The 19,144-nt window shown below is 42.7% G+C and overlaps 1 protein-coding gene across 2 annotated transcripts; it reads left to right on the top strand.

Moving 5' to 3' along the window:
* The first annotated feature begins 3,129 nt into the window (after positions 1–3,129).
* On the top strand, positions 3,130–12,466 carry Snrnp27 (small nuclear ribonucleoprotein U4/U6.U5 subunit 27). 2 transcript variants are annotated; one of them, XR_004771072.1, is made up of 7 exons: positions 3,130–3,427; positions 4,977–5,097; positions 6,194–6,306; positions 6,709–6,788; positions 7,199–7,359; positions 11,249–11,313; positions 12,089–12,466. XR_004771072.1 is itself a non-coding variant. In XM_027428629.2 (6 exons), the coding sequence occupies exons 1-6, from the start codon at positions 3,145–3,147 to the stop codon at positions 12,141–12,143; spliced, it is 717 nt and encodes a 238-aa protein (XP_027284430.1). In that variant the 5' UTR covers positions 3,130–3,144; the 3' UTR covers positions 12,144–12,466. The 2 variants fall into 2 exon arrangements, 1 of the variants encoding a protein (XP_027284430.1); XM_027428629.2 differs by lacking the exon at positions 7,199–7,359.
* Positions 12,467–19,144: the final 6,678 nt, after the last annotated feature.

Here is a 19,144-nt window from a genome sequence, read left to right as displayed (position 1 = left end):
CATGCAGCTCACTAGAATTCCTATCCTGCTCAGTTATTTTATAGGGTTCCCTGCTGTGCTAATGGGTTTGGTTTCCTGACCCTTTTGTAGTAAATTACCACAGACCATTGGCCTAAAACAACAGAAATGTGTTCTCTCCACAGTTGAAGAGGCCAGAAGTCTAGAACTTGATTTGGTGCCTGAGACCAGGGTGTCAGCAGAGCTTTGCGCCCTCTGCAGCTCTCCATGAAGAATCCACTCCCTGCCTCTTGCAGCTTCTGTCACTGTCATTCTGGTGTCAGTGCCCCTGGCACTAATGTCTCAGAACCTGCTCCCATATCATCCTTCCTCTGTCCTTCTGTAGATCTTCAAGAAGGCACTTAGGACCCTCCTGGGTCACTGAGGGCAGCCACCTGACCTGCACATCGGTTACACACAAGGCAACATCCACAGGCTCTGAAGATGAGGACCAGGCTTCTTTGCTGGTCTATTTACTGAGTAAGCTGTCCTTCTCAGAATTCTGTCCCCATGGGTTCTGATACACTGTGCTCCAGTAGTATTTTCATACTTGACGACTGTAATTTGGTGTCCTTGAAGACTGTTCGTCTTCTGTGTTAGTTCACACACCCCTTGGGGCTGTCCTTGATCTCAGGACAATCTCCTGGATTCCTGTAAATCATAAATCCCTCACCTCTGTCTTTATTTCTGACCTTTTCCTCAAATCTTGGGTTCCATCTGTATTTAGCCAAATTCCTACCCCAAATATCTATTTAGATCATAATCATACTTTTCTTTCTTTTTTGTGATGGTGTGTGTGTGTGTGTGTGTGTGTGTGTGTGTGTGTGTGTGTGTGTTTGAAACAGAATCTTCCATATCCCATGTATCTTTGGTTGACCTCAAATTTGGTGTGTAGACCAGGCTGGCTGGAACTCAGAGACCCACTTATTTCTGATTCCATATTGCTGGTATGGAAAGCATTTGCCACTACACCTGGCTTGTGTTCATCGTACTTAAATAGTATACTAACAAAATAGGGTTTGGGTTTTCCTACAAGCTAAAGTACAATCAGGTTCTCAGACTGGAGTAAGTGTACACAGAAAGAGCACTGAATTGATAGGGTGGCACTGAGGGGCAGGAAGAGTATCCCCTGTTACTCCTTGGCAAATGAGCCCTCAAATAATAAAGGAAGCACCCTTTCATTGCCTTCTCTGTGTCTTCCATATGGACACCATCATGTTATGAAGGTTGCAAACAGATCAGCCCTTATTTCTCAATAAGCATATGCTCAACTGGTGAGATGGCTAAGCAGGTAAAAGTGCTTGGCGCCACGCCTGTATGCACATATGTGTGTATATATGTGTGAGAGAACTTGTATCCACACTATAGTGCCTAGCACATAGCACAGCAGGCAATCCTAACTCTTAGAACTGGGATTCCAGGAATATCAGATTAGGCTGGATGGCCCTTTATCCTCATAACACACTGGACACCACCTTCTCCTACCACATGATGAAACGCTCATCATCGGCTTCCATAACTGAGATCGCAAGCCTCTTGAGGTAGAGACCACACCATTCATCTTCTCACTCTAATGCTGAGATAGTACATTGGCCAACATTTAGCAGGCATTCAAAAAAATTTATTAAACCAATTTCTGTCATACTTCCCAGCCATTTCTGAAAGCCAGAAGAGATTTCTTGAAGTGTTTTTGAAGAGTTCTAGCAGGCCCAAACACAGTAAACATGGTGCCAATCCTGACTAAAAGACAATTAGATTGCATTCCTAAAGCTAGCCCCAAGGACCAACAATCAAAACTCATTATTTGACTAACACGTCCAATCAGGATTTACCAACTGGCCCTAGCACAGACTACCTCCTTTTTCTCCTTAAAAGCTCAATCTGCAGAAACACCTGCAACTGTTTCTTAGCTGTTCCTGCCCCCACTTCCCTTCCCCCACCCACTCCCCAACCCATTCCCCCCCACTCCCCCCCACCCCCAGGTAATGAATCTCCTTTGCGCTGAGAATTTGGTGTCTGGGTGTGTCCTGTATGGACTCTGGATCACCTGGAACCACCGTGTTGCTTTTCTCTTACACCCCTAATGCACACACAGTCTTTGGCTTCCTCCAATTGCCCTCTCTTCATTGTGGACAGTGATTTCAAGTGTTTATCCAAGAATATCCCTAAATTTTCCTTCTCAAAGACCAAGATTCCCACTCCTTTGAACCCTCTCTTCCAGACCTTGACACATTTGTGCCATAATCTCAAGACTATGGGAATCAGGTGGCAATAGTAGTTTAGTTGGGAACAGGTATTAAATACATAAAAATTATTTTTTTTTTACATGACTAGTGGGCCAAATGTTTGCAAACTAAACCTAGCCTATCCCCAGCTTTTAACTCTGGCAAGACTAGCAAAAAAGCACTCGTTCTGTCAGCAGAGGCTCCATTTAGCACATTCGTGATTTACTGCAACACACTCCATCTTTTGAGAGCAAAGGAACCTTTTTCCTGTTTTTGTGCATCATAAAGCCTTTTGTTTTGAAGGTTATAGCAGTTTTTGGAGAATTCTTTGAGGGAACAGAACAGAACATAGAGCCTTTTTACTTTAAAAGGGCCGTGGCTAGTGCTAAAGAGATGGCAGAGTGCAGGGACATAAGAGCATTTGCTGCTCATGTTCTGGGCACCTACTGTCAGGAGGCTCTTAACGGCCAGTTCCAAGGGACACAAGCCCTCTTCTAGCCTCTGGGGACACCCACGTACATATAAAAATAAAACAATAAAACTCCCTGAAACTGCCATAGTAGTTTAGGACACAAATCTCAATGTTGTCATCTGAGAAAACATAAAACTGACTTGCGACCTTTGGTGTATTCGTTTCCTGTGAGGGTTACAAGTAAAAACCAGAAACGGATTGCTCATGCCGTCTAGAATTCGTTGTGGCGCACGCCTTTAAACCCAACACTCGGGAGGCAAAAGACAGGTGTATCTCTGAAGCCAGCCTGGTATATATACATAGCAAGTTCCAAGGCAACGAGGTGACAGTGGAACCTGTCTCAAAATACACAACAAAAAAGAATTGGTGTGGCCGATAGAGAAACGTATGGAGACACGCTGGGAGGGAACTTGAGCTGGGTGGAAGGATACTCAGCAAGGTGAGTTCTCCATGAGGACAAAGGTGGAAACTGCGACCAAAAAACAAAACAAAACAAAAAAGAACTTGAAGAAACGGAAACGACTGTCAGTTCCTCCTGGAGTTGCATCCGGGGCGGGACTTTGCGCCATCGACTTGCTGGGGCAGCCGGAACCCTCGCAACACAGCCCTGTAGGTTTCCAGGCGGCGCTCAGAAGCAACTTCCGGCTGCTCCGGAAGTTGTGGAGTTGTTTCCGGGGCGGTCGGAGGAGTGGATCTCTGATGGGTCGTAGCCGTAGCCGCTCCCCGCGGAGGGGTGAGTCCAGAATGGGTCTAGCGGCTCGGGGCGGTGACAGGCACTACTACCTGCGTCCTCAGCCCAGTGGGACCGAGAGAGTGCGGGACAGGGCCTGGCGGGTGTCTGCGGTGCTCAGCCCCGGCCCTCAAATTAGAGTTCCCCGGTCCTTCGCCTAGCCTCTGGGTGACCGTGCTTAAATCAACCCACCTTTCTTTTAGTTCAGTTCCCTTAGTCATCGTGGGTTACTTTTGTTTGTTTTGTTTGTTTGTTTGCTTTTCGAGACAGGATTTCTCTGTGGCTTTGGAGGCTGACCTGGAACCTTGTAGACCAGGCTGGTCTCGAACTCATTGAGATCCGCCTGCCTCTGCCTCCCGAGTGCTGGGATTAAAGGCGTGCACCACCAACGCCTGGCCATCCTGGGTAACCTTGACGAGTTGATATGAGAATTGGCGTCACCCTTCATAACATTCAGGATGAGATTGCCCTGGCTCACAAATGCTTACTAAATGTTAGTGCCCTGCCCAGGTCATTAGTCGGAAGTGTTTAGAATTTGATACCGCTGTAGCCTAATGTCTTCTGTACCCCAGCCCCGGGTACAGAAGTGTAGAAAACTCAGAGAGTTTCTGTACCCTTTGCCATGTTAAGGGATTAGAATTGGAATCTGTAGATGTTTAGAACAAAGCTCATCGTCAACTGGTGAATCTCGATTTTCTTACTAGACGATCGGGACCTCAAGCAAATTGAGCCCTTGAGTGCTGTAAATTTACAATAGACAGTGGATTTCCTTTTGGGGGAAAGTAACGATTTTGTAGCATTGTCCTTTACTTTGACCAATATGCTACTTAGTACAAGAAATGGCAGGTTGAACCCTCATACACACCATATTTTCAAAACACAAAACTTTGTATTAAAAATATTCATCAGATAATATAATTGAATATTAAGTTATTGTTACTTTAAACATCCCACCTTGCCTGACTTTAAAGTAAATTAGGTGAAATTATGTGTTGAAGTGTTAGTAGTTTGGATATATTGGGACAAAAACTGTTAATATGATTTTTGGTCTGTTTTTACTGTGTGTAACTCAGTGCCTCTTACATGCAAAGCAAGTGCTCTATTCCTGAGCAACACCCCTACCTTTTTTTTTTTTTTCCCATACAGGACCTTATGTAGCACAGGTTGGTCTTCAACCATGATCTTTCTGCCTCCACTTCCCCAGTCCTGGTGTGACAAGTGTGTTTTACTATGCCCAGGAATTACTTTTTGTTTGTTGGTTTTTTATGACAGAGTTTCTCTGTTGTATAGCTGTGGCTACTCTGGAACTGACATTGAACTCACAGAGATCTGCCTGCCAGTTCCTTCTGAATACTGGGCCATCGTGCCCAGCTGACGACGACTTCTTCTTCTTCTTCTTCTTCTTCTTCTTCTTCTTCTTCTTCTTCTTCTTCTTCTTCTTCTTCTTCTTCTTTATTTTTGATTGTGATATTAGAAGTAGCTTGCATTATTATTTCAATAGGACAACTCTAGGTGTTTAAAATAACTCCAGCTATTTTGGTGTTTATATTAGAGCGTAGGCGATCCCGGTCCACATCCCGGGATCGAGAAAGAAGGCGCCGAGAAAGGTCCAGGTCCCGGGAGAGGGATAGGAGAAGGAGCCGCTCAAGATCCCCACACCGAAGACGCTCCAGGTGAGTGTAGAGAACAAACCAGAAGCTTCGGTACAAAGCTGCAGAGAATAAAGAGCCTGGAAGATAGCCTTAACTTTGCTCTTATAACTTAGTTGGGGACTTCTGGTTTCATGAAATAACAGAGTTTAATCACACATTCTAAAGCTAACATTACTCTTGGCAAATGGTTTAATTATACTGCTTAAGAGAGTAGTCTTTAAAAGATGTTTATCTTGCTAGGCAGCCATGGCGCACACCTTTAATCCCAGCACTCAGGCGACAGAGGTAGGTGGATCTCTGTGAGTTTGAGATCAGCCTGGTTTACAAGAGATAGTTCTAGGACAGCCTCTAAAGCCACAGAGAAACCCTGTCTTGAAAAACCAAAAAAAAAAAAAAAAAATTATCTTACTTTTATTTCCTATGTATGGGTTTTTTGCCTTCTTGTGTGTTCAGTTCCCCTGAAGCAAGTTCCAGATAGTTGTGAGCTATAGGGTAGGTGCTGAAAGCCATCTATCTCCTCTGGAAGAGCAGCTAGGGTTCTTAACCACTGAGCCATCTCTCCAGCCCAAGAGAGTTGTCTTGAAGAGCAACGAAGAATAATGAATGGAAACTATGCAGCATGGTGCATGGTAAAGAGTAAGAAATTTGAATATGTAATCAAGAACAAGTGACCTTAGCGCGGTGGTAGAAATGGACTCTTCAAATAGTTGCTTAGAAACAATTTTTTTTTTCCATTGTGTTTGAAGGGGGTGTGTGGGTGGGCCTGTGGATATCAGAGGACAACTTGCAAGTCACTTTCCTCCATCCACTGCTTGGGTCCTTGGAGTCAGCATAGGTTGTCAAGCACTGTTAACTCCAGAACCATCTCACCAGTCCCATTATAGACTCTAGTCCCACTCAGAAACTTTGAAGGTAGATTATCTATCTCCCAAAACTTTTCTAACCTTGGTTGTTTTTCTTTCAACCCTCAGAGCCCAGACAGAGTCTCCCTGCATCTGCTCTGCAGAGTGGACTCAGGTTTCTGTGGTCCGGCTTCAGCTGTCAGGGGCTCATGGGTAACTTCAGACCCACAGAATCACCTGGTCTGTTTCTAAAACATTTACTTGATAAATACCAGGTCTCCGAGGCGACATAGATCCACATCTCCTTCCCCTTCTCGACTGAAAGAAAGAAGAGACGAGGAGAAGAAAGAAACTAAAGAAACAAAGAGCAAAGAACGTCAGATTACTGGTAATGATGCTGGATAAACAGACTTGTTTACATAGTTTCAGTCATGTGAAAAGTATAAATTTGGCTGGGCAGTGCTGATGCATACCTTTAATCCCAGCACTTGGGAAGCAGAGGCAGGTAGATCTCTTGACTTTGAGGCCAGCCTGGTCTACAGAGTGAGTTCCAGGACAGCCAGGGATACATAGTGAAATCCTGTCTCCAATAAAAAAAAAAAAAAAATGAACATGTAAATATTAACCTCTTATAGGGTTCATTTTGTGAATTTTTCTTGATAGATTTACCTTTTATTTGTTCAAAGTGAAATGTCTGCAAATCTGTTGCTACTCTTTCCCTTTGTACATATGTATATATCTGTGCATCCACATATATAATAAGACTTCAAAAACTCATTTATTTTTGCAGAGGAAGATTTGGAGGGTAAAACAGAGGAAGAAATAGAAATGATGAAATTAATGGGATTTGCCTCCTTTGACTCCACAAAAGTAAGTAAAAGATGGAACCAGTTGCATGTTCTAGGTTGTTTGTCCCTTACACCTGTCATCGCTTTCCAGAGTCTTTTGCTGTCACTAACACCTTCCACAGTCACACCCTATCTTGTTGTAGACAGTTTTTGAGAGGGTTGAACACACACAGGAAGTGCTAAAGTCCAGTACGTTCAGGGAATCTGCAGCCCAGAGGATGTCGATTTTTAAGGGCAGGCAGTGGTGAGGCAGAGAAGGAGCAAACTTGAAGTAGAGTGCTGTTCAAGTGAGTATGAGGCAGGTACAGTGCAGTGCAGTGACCAGTAACTGCTAGTGACTGTCTGGGGCAAAATCAGAGGGTGGTTGTGCCCTTAGCCATGTTGGGGGATTAGAACCTATAGATGTTTTACATTTTTACTCTTTTTCACCAGGGTTTCACTGTGTAGCACAGGCTGGCCTTAAACTTGAAATCCTCCAGATCCTCCTGCCTTAGTCACCTGAGTGCTGGGATTAAGAAGCAAGGATTTTAGTCCACAATCACAGGGAAGATATCACTTAGCCCAAGCTGGCCTCAATCTTGTTACCTAGCCAAGTAAGTAAGACCTTGAACTTCTGACTCTCTTTCCTCTACATCCCAAGTGATGAGATTTATAGACAGGCACCACAATGCCCAATTTGTGTGGGTTGATAGACATCTGAGCTGGTTCTGTTTCCTGGCTACTGTGAATAGTGTAGCCACAGACATAGATGCATTAGTATCTCAGTGATGGGAGGAACTTAGAATTTATTGCCCAGGAGTGGCATATTTTTAGTTGTTTGAGAAGCCTCCATACAGGATTCCGTATTACCTACCAGTTTACACTCCCACTAGTAGTGAGGAAAGGTTCCTTTTGCCCATATTCTTGGCAGTATTGGTTGTTGTTTGTTTTATTTATTTTTTAATCAATTTGTTTTGTTTTGTTTTGTTTTGTTTTGTTTGAATGTTTATAAGTGTCTTGACTATGGGTGTGTACTTGTACTACAAGCATACCTGGTTCCTGAAGATGCTAAAAGTACATGTCAGATCCCCTGGACTGTTGGTATCTGCCATGTTGGTGCTGGGAACTAAACGTGGATCCTCTGGAAGAGCAGTAAATGCTCTTAACTGCTAATTCAACTCCCAGTCCCTGTCATTTGGTTTTTGATAATAGTTATTCTGACTAGGGTAAGATGAAGTAGTTTTAATTTACATTTCTCTGATAATTAGAGATAAATGTTTATTGGCCATTTGTGTTTTTCCTCTTGGGAATTGTCTTCAGTTCATTAGTTCATTTATTGACTGACAAGGTTTTTTCCTTTCATGTTTGGTGTTAACTGTTGCAGTCCTGTGTATACTGTTGATGTGAGTACCCTGCTTCATGTGTAGCTGTATGGATTCGTGTTTCTCCGCTCTGTAGACTTTCTCCTCAGCCTGCTGATAGCTTCCTCTACCGCAGAGCTTTCTAACATGTATCCCCATCTGCCAGTGTCTTGAATTATTTTCTGTGCTGCTAGACTCCTTTTTGGACTTCTCTTCCTGTAACTGTATCTTGAAACATTTTCCTCTCTACGCACTTGTTCTTGCAGTGGTTGTGTAAACCCCATTTTGGAATTTAACACTATTAAGGTCTCAGCTTTTTGTCTTTGAATATCCCAAATCCTCTTATCTGTGTTAGTATTGTTGATTGAGACAGTCATGGCACTAGTGCTTCAACCTCCCTAGTGCTAGAAATCTGGGTGTGCAGTATCTTCTTTCTTTTATTCAGAGTATTTTATAATATGGATTATTAATCATTATTAATGTGCATCTAACAAATAACAGTACCTACAGAATGAATTAATTATAGTTTCTTGTTTTTAGAATAGTAGCAAAGAGCTTGGTTTTTGGTCTTTTTATTGCCTGGTTCATATTTGTAATTCCTGAGGATTTTAAAGGTCTCAAGACACTGGCTTACTGTAATTAGAAAAGGTTTGCTTGTAAAGGAGACATTAAGTAAGTACTCTTAGATGCTACAAAGTGCAGTGTAGCATAATATGAGAGCAGCTGGGGTCAGGGCTCTTCTCTGGTCTGCGTGATAGGTCATTTATGCACCACTGAGCCACAGACCAGCCATACATAGTTATTTTCTAATGACCCCACATAGTTGTTAATTTAGTTTATGTGCAATTGGCTTCTTATCTATCAGTTTAATTCTCTTGGCTCATTCACTTTCCTTTCTATTAAACATTCATAGTTTCCTTGTTTTTACTAATGGATAATTTTCTCATACATGTAATGTATGAGAATAAAGCTAGTAATATGCAGCTCTCTGAAAGCTTGCAAACAATGAGTAAGCCTCTGGAGATTGGACTCAGTGAGAAGGTCAGCATAGTGTTCATTTGCAAGGCTAATCTTTCCAGACCCTGTCTACTGCCTGTTCCTGGGAGCTCAAGTGATAACACCCTCAATAGTTGGATCCTCCCTGGAAATTTAAATAAAAATGGAAGTAGAAAATTAAGTCCAAATTGGGGCTTAGGAGATGGCTCAGTTGACAAAATGCAGACTCTGCAAGTATAAGGACTTGAGTTTGGATTCCCAGAACCTACGAGAGAAAAGCCAGTTTCAGTGGTGCACATCTGTAACCTCCCAAGTGGGATGAGAACAAACAAATGGATAGATAGATAGATGCCTGGATCTTTTTGGCCAGCCACAGTAGCTGAACTCATTAGTTCCTAAGAGAGGTCCTATCTCAAGTAAGGTGAAGGACTGGTGAGATGGCTCAGTGGTATGTGTGCTTGTGAACAACATGCACAATAAAAGTAAGTGTAAAAAATTTTAAAGGCCAGGTATAGTGGTGCACGCTTTTAATCCCAGCACTACAGAGGCAGAGGCAGGTGGATCTCTGTGAGTTAGAGGCCAGCCTGGTCTACAGAGTTCCAGGGCAGCCAAGACTGTTACACAGAGAAACTCTGTCTCAAAAAACCAAAACAAAAAAAAAATTTTTTTAAAAGGTTGAGAGCACTTCAAGAAGACACCTAACATAGGCCTCTGGCCTCTACGTGAATGCACAAACACATATTTCCATGTATACCCACATGAACATGCACACACACACACAATACCACACACAAAAAGGAGGAAAGAAAACTGATCGAAAATATTTGTCTTAGCTCCATTTCTAATGTGTGGACTCACCTGTACACACCTTCAGTGGTAGGATCCTTGGTTTTACACTGATGCACTGTGCAGTGATGTTCCACACCAGTAAGCCATATTCCTAATAGAAGAGGGTTGAAATTGTTCCAGCGTGTTTTGTTGCAGTGGTTAGTGACTTTCATCGAGCTGTCCTTTTTCTAGACTTCTGAAAGTACAGTAGCCTAGGCCCTGAGAGCTGCAGCCTCCAGCCAGATGAGGTGGCACATGCCTATAATCCTTAGCACTTGAATAGAGGAATCAAAAAGTTCAGGTCATCCTCATTTACATATTGAGACTGGCCTGGGCAGCCGGAGTCCATCTCTAAACTAACAGACAATAAAAAGCATCCTGTGGTTTCAGGAGAATGAGCACAGTATCGAAGGGTAACACACATGGTGCCTCAGGGAAGGCACAGATGGCATTGTTACTATTCAGGAATTAGAAAAGACAGTGGTGCTGTCAGCAGCTGGGTCATTTGAATTAGGCTTGACCAGTGGACAGCTCCCAGATAGCTAAAGGCTGGATGGGGGCAGGGAAGGCGATTCAGACACGAGGAATGGACCACAGTGAGAAGTGAAATGTACATTTGGAAAAGCCAATAGCACCAGCTCAGCTTGTACCTGCTCCAAGTTCCAGTTCCTGATGTAAATGTCAGAGAGTCAGTCTTCTGAGCAAGAGATGGAAATTGAACATGTAGAAAATTGTCCCAGCTTGATTTGAGAATATTACGAGCCAAGTATGTGAATATGAGAACTTTTATCTCATTTCAAAAGATTATTTTTTTTTCATTTTAATGTTTATGTGCATTGGATCCCCTAGAACTATAGTTATAGACAGTTGTGAGCTGCCATGTGGGTACTGGGAATTGAACCTGGGTCTTTTGGAAGAGCAGCCAGTGTTCTTAACCACTTCGCCATCTCTCTAGCCCCTCAAAAGATTCTTTGAAGGAAGTTAGAATCTGCTTCTGTTTTCCAGCATGCCTGGTACATCACGTGAAAACTGAATGCTTATTGTTTTTGTTTGTTTTGTGGTGCTGAGGATTGTGCATGCTAGGCAGGTGCACTACCACTAAGTATATCCCAGGCCCCACGTGTCTGGTGTTTTGATTCCTGTATTGATGCTTAGATGTGAGCAGAGTTGTAACACTTGAGAGTTCATGGGTTGTCCTCTAGGGCTCTCTGTTCTTCATTGGACCTTTCCCTTGAATGGTTCTTGTCTATCAAAATGTCCTGCAGGACTCCCCCTCTGTGATCCAGGTTTTTAATATGGCCTGTGTGTTTCTCTGCAGGGGAAGAAGGTGGATGGCTCTGTAAATGCCTATGCCATAAATGTGTCTCAGAAGAGGAAGTACAGGTATGCATGGCCCCTGTGCCGTGTTTGCACTTGACTTCAAATTAGTTTCATATTTGGAAGAGAATTTTGTTACAGGTTAATTGTGTATGTTTAGGAAATATTGAAATTTTCTATACTGTTTGCAGTATGTGTGCTTGCTTGCTCACTTGGGGTGGGGGGTGGGGGGGTGGTAAGGTGTGGTGTGTGTGTGTGTGTCCCCATTTTTTGAGATACAGTTAAAGAAAACCATGACCTAATACTTGGGCCTCCACCGCCCAAATGTTGGGATTGCAAGCTTGTGACACCAACACTGGGCCCTGTGAAATATACTGTCTTTGTTGTTTAGATTCCGATGTATTAAATTTCCTTCTCGTGTACATGTAAGCAAGTAGCTCTGCCGTTATTGCCTTGAGACGAGTTCTCTGAACCAGAAGCTCATAGTTCTGGCTAGTGGGTTGGTGAGCTCCCTCTGTTCTCCCACTGCTGGCGTTATAGACACACACAGCCATGCCTAGCTTTTTTCATTTCTCATGCTTGGAAGTCAAATGCTGTTATCCACTAAACTGTCCCTCAGCCCTGCTTTTGAGAACAGGGTCCCTATGTATCCCAGGCTGAGCTTGAACTTGCAATCCTTGTACCTCCACCCTTACAGTACTGATGACTATAGGCGCAAACCATCACACCCAGTTGAAACATTTTAAAAGGTGTTGTTAGTTTGAATTCTTCAAGTATGTTTTTATGTTTTTAAAATAACAGTCCCAAATTTTTAAAAAATATATTTCTCTTTTTATCATAGGCAGTACATGAATCGAAAAGGCGGATTCAACAGACCTCTGGATTTTATTGCATGAGACTTGAGGTGTTGGAGGATTTCCTCCCCCTTCATCTGGGTCAGAGAGTATTTTATATTTTGTATTTAATACACCTCAAAACAGGATCTTGGTTCTTCCTTCTTATAAAGTAAGAAAGTCTTATTTATGACACCCAGTGTACTTACTTTCATCAGGAGGTAGGTGACACTTTTTAAGGCGGTGTCCCTGCGGTGGGTGCAGCCCATTTGTCTTATTCCTTTGAACCTGTGTGTGCTTTCTTCTTGGATGCTTTTTAGTTCTTAAAAACTTAAAGTAACTTAGATGTGAGTTTCTCCAATAAAACAGTATTTCTACCCATTTTATACTTGCTTGACAAATATGTTTATTACTAGATTAAAGAGTCTCCCTAGACATTTTCTTTTTCCACACAAAATTTCTTTTGTTTTTGGGACAAGGTCTTGTTATATAATCCAGGCTAGCCTTGGAATTGGGATGGCCCCTCTGCATCCATATCTTTGTCGCTGGGATTATAGATATGTCACCATGCCAGCTTAGATTTAGCTATCTTGACTTTTGATGGTTTAAAAACCAGAAGAAGGAAAAAGGATAGTTTTGGATTTTTGTATATTCTTCATTTCTCCCCAAAATGTCATTTACTGTGTTCCCTCAGTAACAAAAAGCAACAAGTTTGCTATAAAAATACGTAGGAGAACCAGACAGCAAAAAACCAAAACTCCCCTGCAATCTACTCCAGAAACATCTGTTGTGTGTCATTTCATGCTCCTATGGAAATGTATTTCTTCACCCATGAAATAATATGTAAAATGTGCATATAGAGGCTGGGTGGTGGTGGCGAGCGCCTTTAATCCCAGCACTCAGGAGGCAGACGCAGGCAGATCTCAGTGAGTTCGAGACCTGGTCTGTAAGAGCTAGTTCCAGGACAGCCTCCAAAGTGACACAGAGAAACCCTGTCTCGAAAAACAAACAAAAAAGTACATATAGCCCTCTCCAACCCTTGCCCCATTTGCTGTGAATATTTTTACGCTCATATTGTTTAGCGATAACAGCATCCTGTGGCTTTTTAGTTGTACCATAATTGATCAGCTTTTTTTGATACCTTGAGAAAAATATCTAGTAGCAGGTTGCATGTCCACTTAGAGACAACTCGTAAGTGCATAAGCATGTGTTTATATGTGTCTGCTTCAAATGGAAATTGGCTTGTCTCTGCTTTTAGCAAAGTCTTCATTTGACAGCTCATGAAAAGTCCTCTGTTTTATTGCAGATGAACTGTGGTTATTCCAACCCCTATAATGTTAACATTCAGACTATTTCTAATCTTTTGCAGTTGAAACAGTTCTGCAATTCTGCTTGTGTCTCATGATTTTGTGTTTCTTTGGCTGTATCTTTAGTGTCTTTATTAATTTTTTGGTTAGCATATAGAGTAATGAGTCTTGGGCATTTTCATGGTATATTTCATTCTGCTTTTTTTTGTGGGATTCCTAGGCTTTTAATATATTCATAAAATCAAAAAAAGAGAAATGGGTTAATTTAAATTATAAGTGCTAGTTGGCCTAAGCTAGGGCCAAGCTTTTTTTTTTAATTTTTTTTATTTAGAGAATACTTTATTAGTTTTTGTAATCAAACCCACATAGATAAGACCTTACATATTTAATACAGTGTGTTACCTCTGTACAAATGGAAAAAATTAAGTTCAACATTTCTATACTAATATGGCTGTTAATTTCTGTACAATGCCAACTCAATACGGTAAACTGGGATACTTTTTTCCAAAGTTGACAGCACAGCTAAATTCATTCTGCTTTTTAAAATTCACTCTCCCCATGTCTGGCTCTTCCTGCTGGTTTCTTTCCTTCCCCAAGTAGACCTCCCTCTGCTATCATGTGATGCATATTCCAGTGCCTTCTTTTCTTTCTTCCACTTTCTCAAGAGCTCTTCCTCCCCTTTTGAGGTCCATTTTATACATTCATGACCTCAGACACATGTATGTAAACATGTACTTACATTTAAATCTAGATTTCACGTATAAGAAAAAACGTGGTATTTGTATTAGTCTATCTTATTTCACTATGCATCTTGATCTCCATTTCCATTTTGTTAGATTTCTAAATTTGGGAGGGAAGTATGGTCAGGGCCTTTTCCTGCTGTCTTCCAGGGGCACACTTTGTTGTAAGATCTTCTGTTTCCAAATATCTGTGTGTTGGCATGCCCAGGACTTTGTCCTTTGACCCTGTACCTGTACTCCATGTGGCTTTAAATGTCTGCCACATGGCCTTGGGTATGTATGTATGCCAGGTTGGACCTCCACTAAGCTGAAACCTTGCTTGTGCCTATAGCATCAGGCACCTTGCAGATGAAGCTGAACTGAGGCCTTGCTTCCCTGCTGCACTCTTCCCTGAGACTCCTCTATTTTAGTTAATAGTCATTTCATTCATTCCTTCATTCACACACGTTTTGGGGTCATCCTTGTGCCCTGTATATGATTGAATGGAAAATCCCTTTGAAATGTGTTTGGCCACTGCTTACCACCAACACCAATCCAGGCCCACACTCTTGCCTGGAGTACTGCAGTAGCTCCAGACAGGTCCCCTCTTTCTGCTCTTGCTGCCTCTTTACTCTCCACCCTACAGCAAAAATCCTGCAGGCTCCTCCTGGTTTTGGTAATTTTTTTTTTTTTTAAGATTTTATTTATAGCCGGGCAGTGGTGGCGCATGCCTTTAATCCCAGCACTCAGGAGGCAGAGGCAGGCGGATCTCTGTGAGAGTGAGACCAGCCTGGTCCACAAGAGCTAGTTCCAGGACAGCCTCCAAAGCCACAGAAAAACCCTGTCTCGAAAAACCAAAAAAAAAAAAAAAAAGATTTTATTTATTATGTATACAGCATTCTGCTTCCATGTATATCTGCAGGCCAGAAGAGGGCACCAGATCTCATAACGGATGGTTGTGAGCCACCATGTGGTTGCTGGGAATTGAACTCAGGACCTCTGGAAGAGCAGTCAGTGCTCTTAACCTCTGAGCCATCTCTCCAGCCCTTTGGTGATTATTAAAATAAAGTCCATTTTACTGCAGTCTCAGGCTCCTATGTGATCTGTACCCCCACCATAGCTCACTTCACTTGGCCACATCTGCTTTGCTCATTGCTCTTCTCTGAAGCCAGCCATGTGCCTGCCTAGTCTTCCCACTTTCTTTTTCTTCCTCTGGAGTGTTCCCTCTCCTAGATGTGTTCATGTCCCTTCTCTGTTGGAATAAGATTCATAGACCATGAAACATACTCTTTTAAAGTTAACAGTAGTTTCAGCATGTTCGGTTCGGCAGGCATCCAACTTCACATATAGTCTTTCATCGTCCCTCAAAGAAACCTTGAATTCCCTTAATACTCTGTCAGCTCTTAATGCTTCCACAACTCACCAGCGTGTGCCATGTCTAGATATGCGCCTGTTGTGGGTGTTTCGTATAAATGGAACCTCATATGGTTTTGTCTGGCTGCTTTTGATTGGCATCATCCACACCATGGCCTGTATTAGTGTCACCTTCCTTTTTACAGCTAATACTTCATTCTGAGGTCATACCATGTTTTTGTTTATAATTCAGCAACAGAAGATGGGCATTTAGGTTGCCTTTACTTTTTTGCATAGTATTCCATGGACACTAGTATACTTTTGTATGAACACATTGATATTTTATTTATTTTTTGAGACAGGGTCTTTCTCTATGTAGGCCTGGCAGTCCTAGAACTGGAACTCAGAGAGATCTGCCTGCCTCTGCCTCCCCAGTGTTGGAATTAAAGGCAGGTACCGCTGCACCCACTACAATAAACACATTTTTATTCTCAATTCCCTGGCCTGTCTATGTAGAAGTAAAATTACTGAGTCATATAGTGACTTGTTTAAGTATTTTCATTCCCTTGCAGAGTAGGAGGGTGCTACCCCTGCTCTCCAAGCTTGCCTCTACTTATCTTCACAGCACTTAGTACAAGCTAATTCCCTCTGCTTTCACCAACTGGCCCTTCCATTCTGAGAAATGGGCCTTGCCTTGTTTGCTGACATGGCCCCAGTCCCTTGGAGTGCCTGGTTCCTCTTGAATTGGAAAGTGGTGCTGTCAGCTTTCACACTGAGCAACCTCTGATGTTTGTTTAAACCATATAGTATTTGGTTTTGGAAAGTATTTAAGACATTAACTTAAGTAGGACTGATTCCCTTTTTTAAAGTTACTGGTTTTTAAATTGTATTTATGTATATATTCCTGCTTGTCTGTTTGTGCACCACATGCATGCAGAGACCAGAAGAGGTCATCAGATGAACTAGAATGGAGTTACAGGTGGTTGTGAGCCACCAGATGTTGGTGCTGGGAGCCCAACCCAGATCCTGTGCAAGAGCAGCAGGTGCTCTTAGCCACCGAGCCTGCTCTTCAGCCCTGCATTCCTTTCTCATAGAAGTCACTGTTGCCTGCCCCAGTCCTGAGTTCTGGAATTACAGATGTGCTATGTCATAACCTGCTTGCTTGCTCACTTTCTCTCTCTCTCTCTCTCCTCCTCCCTTCCTTCCTTCCTTTCTTTTTTTTTAAACAAATAACATGTAGAGATAATTTTACAACTGAATTAACATGGAACCCTGTAGAGCTTTCTGTGCCTTTGTAAATTTCACCCTCCTTTAGAGGACCCCCTCCCCTCCGCTGCCCTCCTCTGTGTGCTGTGCAATATGGATTACATATGGCTGTCTATACATGCGTGTGTGTGTGTGTGTGTGTGTGTGTGTGTGTGTGTTTCTGTTTTAGAAGCTTTGAAGATTCTCATGTCATGATGAGGGAAGCCATGACATTGAAGTGTTCAAAGAGACTGCAAAGAAGAGGTTGATACTAAAGCAGCAATGTCCTGTTTGGATATTTGCTACTTCAAAAAATGAAAATAATTTCTCAAAAGCTTAGAAGATAAAATTCATCTCATAGTGGTTTTGTAAACTTGGTTGTGAAGAAGGTTTTAATTCCCACAGCCTTAGGCCTTTCAGACATTTTGAGGGCTGTGGGCATCAAGTTCTGAGGTGCTTACCAGAGCAGCCTCTTGGTCAGATGTGACAGTATGAGATGAGCTCAGCATTGGCAGCAACCTTGCACCCAGCTGGGACCGTGGGAAGAAAAGCCCCTAGACAGTAGGGACTAAAAGACTAGACAAAGGTTGTCTGATAACCATGCCATATGTTTTTATATTTCTCCATTTTAATTACTCAGTTCTTAGTTTTATCTTGCATGTTACAAAGCGTCTTCCTTATGTTATCACATGTAGCTTTTTTTATTAAAATTCTTGCCATAAAGCTGGGACTCAAGCATTTTAAAACTCTCATATGTTTGGGAGGCAAGGCTTTGTCTACCTGTCAGTTCCTGCTTATATAGCCACAGAGGCTGTGGGTTTGGGGTTGTAGGGGAAGTACTTAAAGCTGGAGCACCCTTTGTTGTCCACTTACTGCTTCGCTGCCAGCAGATGGCACCAGATGGCCTGGTCTTCTGGATGTCAAGTCCTAGTTAGTGTCATTAATCCTTTTCTTCCATCACCAGGAAGGAAATTGCTGTATTCCTTAGTCTTACTCTCTGGTGTTTATGTAATTGGGTATTTTTGTTTGGAGTTGAATTTAGACTTGTCGGTGCTTAAATTACTTGCTTTATTTGCCCTTTCTGGCTTGGGTTTCAAACCCTGACCACCCTTTTAAAAAGAAATGTGTGGCTTTTCATTTGGAGTAATTGTAGGGGAAGAATTATGATCCTGAAATAGGACTGGGTTGAAACAAATTGTTGAGATCAAAGGAGAAAGACTGAAAAGATGTCAGATATTCTGTGAAACTTGGGAGGAACCAAAAAAGTGCAAAACCCAAGATGTTAAAATGGCCAAAACAGACTATTTTTAGGAATATTAAATTGGTTAATTTAATAGTTGCTTACATTACCTTCGTCTTTAAATTTTAACAAACAGCATACAATTTTAAAATGTTCCAAATTGTTCTTTACCACATTCTCATTTTTAAGTTCTGTGCCTTCATGGAAAACTGCGTTTAGTGTGTGTGTCTGCAGCATATAGTCCTTGATTGGATCCTTGCACATACCAGGCGATGTGGTGTGTTACCCACAGTTTGAATTGTGTTCTGTGACTGTCTGCAATCCTGTATCTGCCGTGGGTTTTTTGTTTGTTTGTTTGTTTTTTGTTTTTGTACAACTGCAAATCAGACGGTTGCGGGGCCACTTGTGAGTGAGATGGCAGGGGTTCAGGTCTTTCTGCAAGCTAAGGAAGAACAGGAAAAGTTATTTGTCTCTGAGCCTCTTTCTTCTTGTGCAAAATGTAGGCAAGCATGAAAACCCCTCGGGTTGTCCTGAGGGATGGAAACCGTGTAGGTAGGTTACCTGACCTGTATGTACAAAGAAAGCTAACTGCATACTGACAGCACTAATAGGTTTTATTTAAAAATCCCCTGCTCGTTTCATTTTTCAGACTTCTTACCCTGTTGTTTTATTCCTGTCGTTTAAGTTGGAGATGTCGACATTGCACTTTAGGTCTCGAATAAGCTCTCAAAAATCGTGATTGCTCAAGGACCTGTGTTTACAGAGTGAGCTTTCCAGTGGGTACCTGTGGAACACAGGCCGCGGTTTGTGGTCTTGGGAGAGGCCTGCTCAGGAGTGGTTTCCTCTGGGATGGAAGCGGGGGCCTCGGGTTCAGCCTTACTCTGCAGGCACCCGGCCACTCCGTGCAAGCGTAGTCTGGGGGAGCCGACCATTTCCCCCTAACCCTGGGGTGGGAGCTACGTGTGACCATCTGTCCCAGGTCGCCAGCGAGGCCTGAAGTTCTCCCCAGAGACAGTGGGCAACAGGTCTGCGGCCAGTGGGCGGAGCTCCGCCCGTGCCCTCCTGCCTCGTAGCCAATCAGCGGCTCCAAAGTGGGCCACCGCTTGGCAGAGTGGTGACGTCATCGTATCCGGGAGGTTTCTGAGGCCTTGGCCAATGAGGCGCGGGTGCAGCAGCAGTCTCTGTACTGGGGTTGCCCAA

Source organism: Cricetulus griseus, chromosome 8, assembly GCF_003668045.3.
Source record: "Cricetulus griseus strain 17A/GY chromosome 8, alternate assembly CriGri-PICRH-1.0, whole genome shotgun sequence".
Lineage (NCBI taxonomy): Eukaryota > Metazoa > Chordata > Mammalia > Rodentia > Cricetidae > Cricetulus > Cricetulus griseus.
This window is presented reverse-complemented; position numbering and strand designations above follow the sequence as displayed.

Coding starts and splice junctions, on each gene's coding strand:
- Snrnp27 (XM_027428629.2), top strand. CDS start 3,145: ATGAGGACAAAGGTGGAAACTGCGACCAAAAAACAAAACAAAACAAAA. Junction 3,428..4,976: donor TAGCCGCTCCCCGCGGAGGG/GTGAGTCCAGAA, acceptor TGTTTATATTAG/AGCGTAGGCGATCCCGGTCC. Junction 5,098..6,193: donor CCACACCGAAGACGCTCCAG/GTGAGTGTAGAG, acceptor GATAAATACCAG/GTCTCCGAGGCGACATAGAT.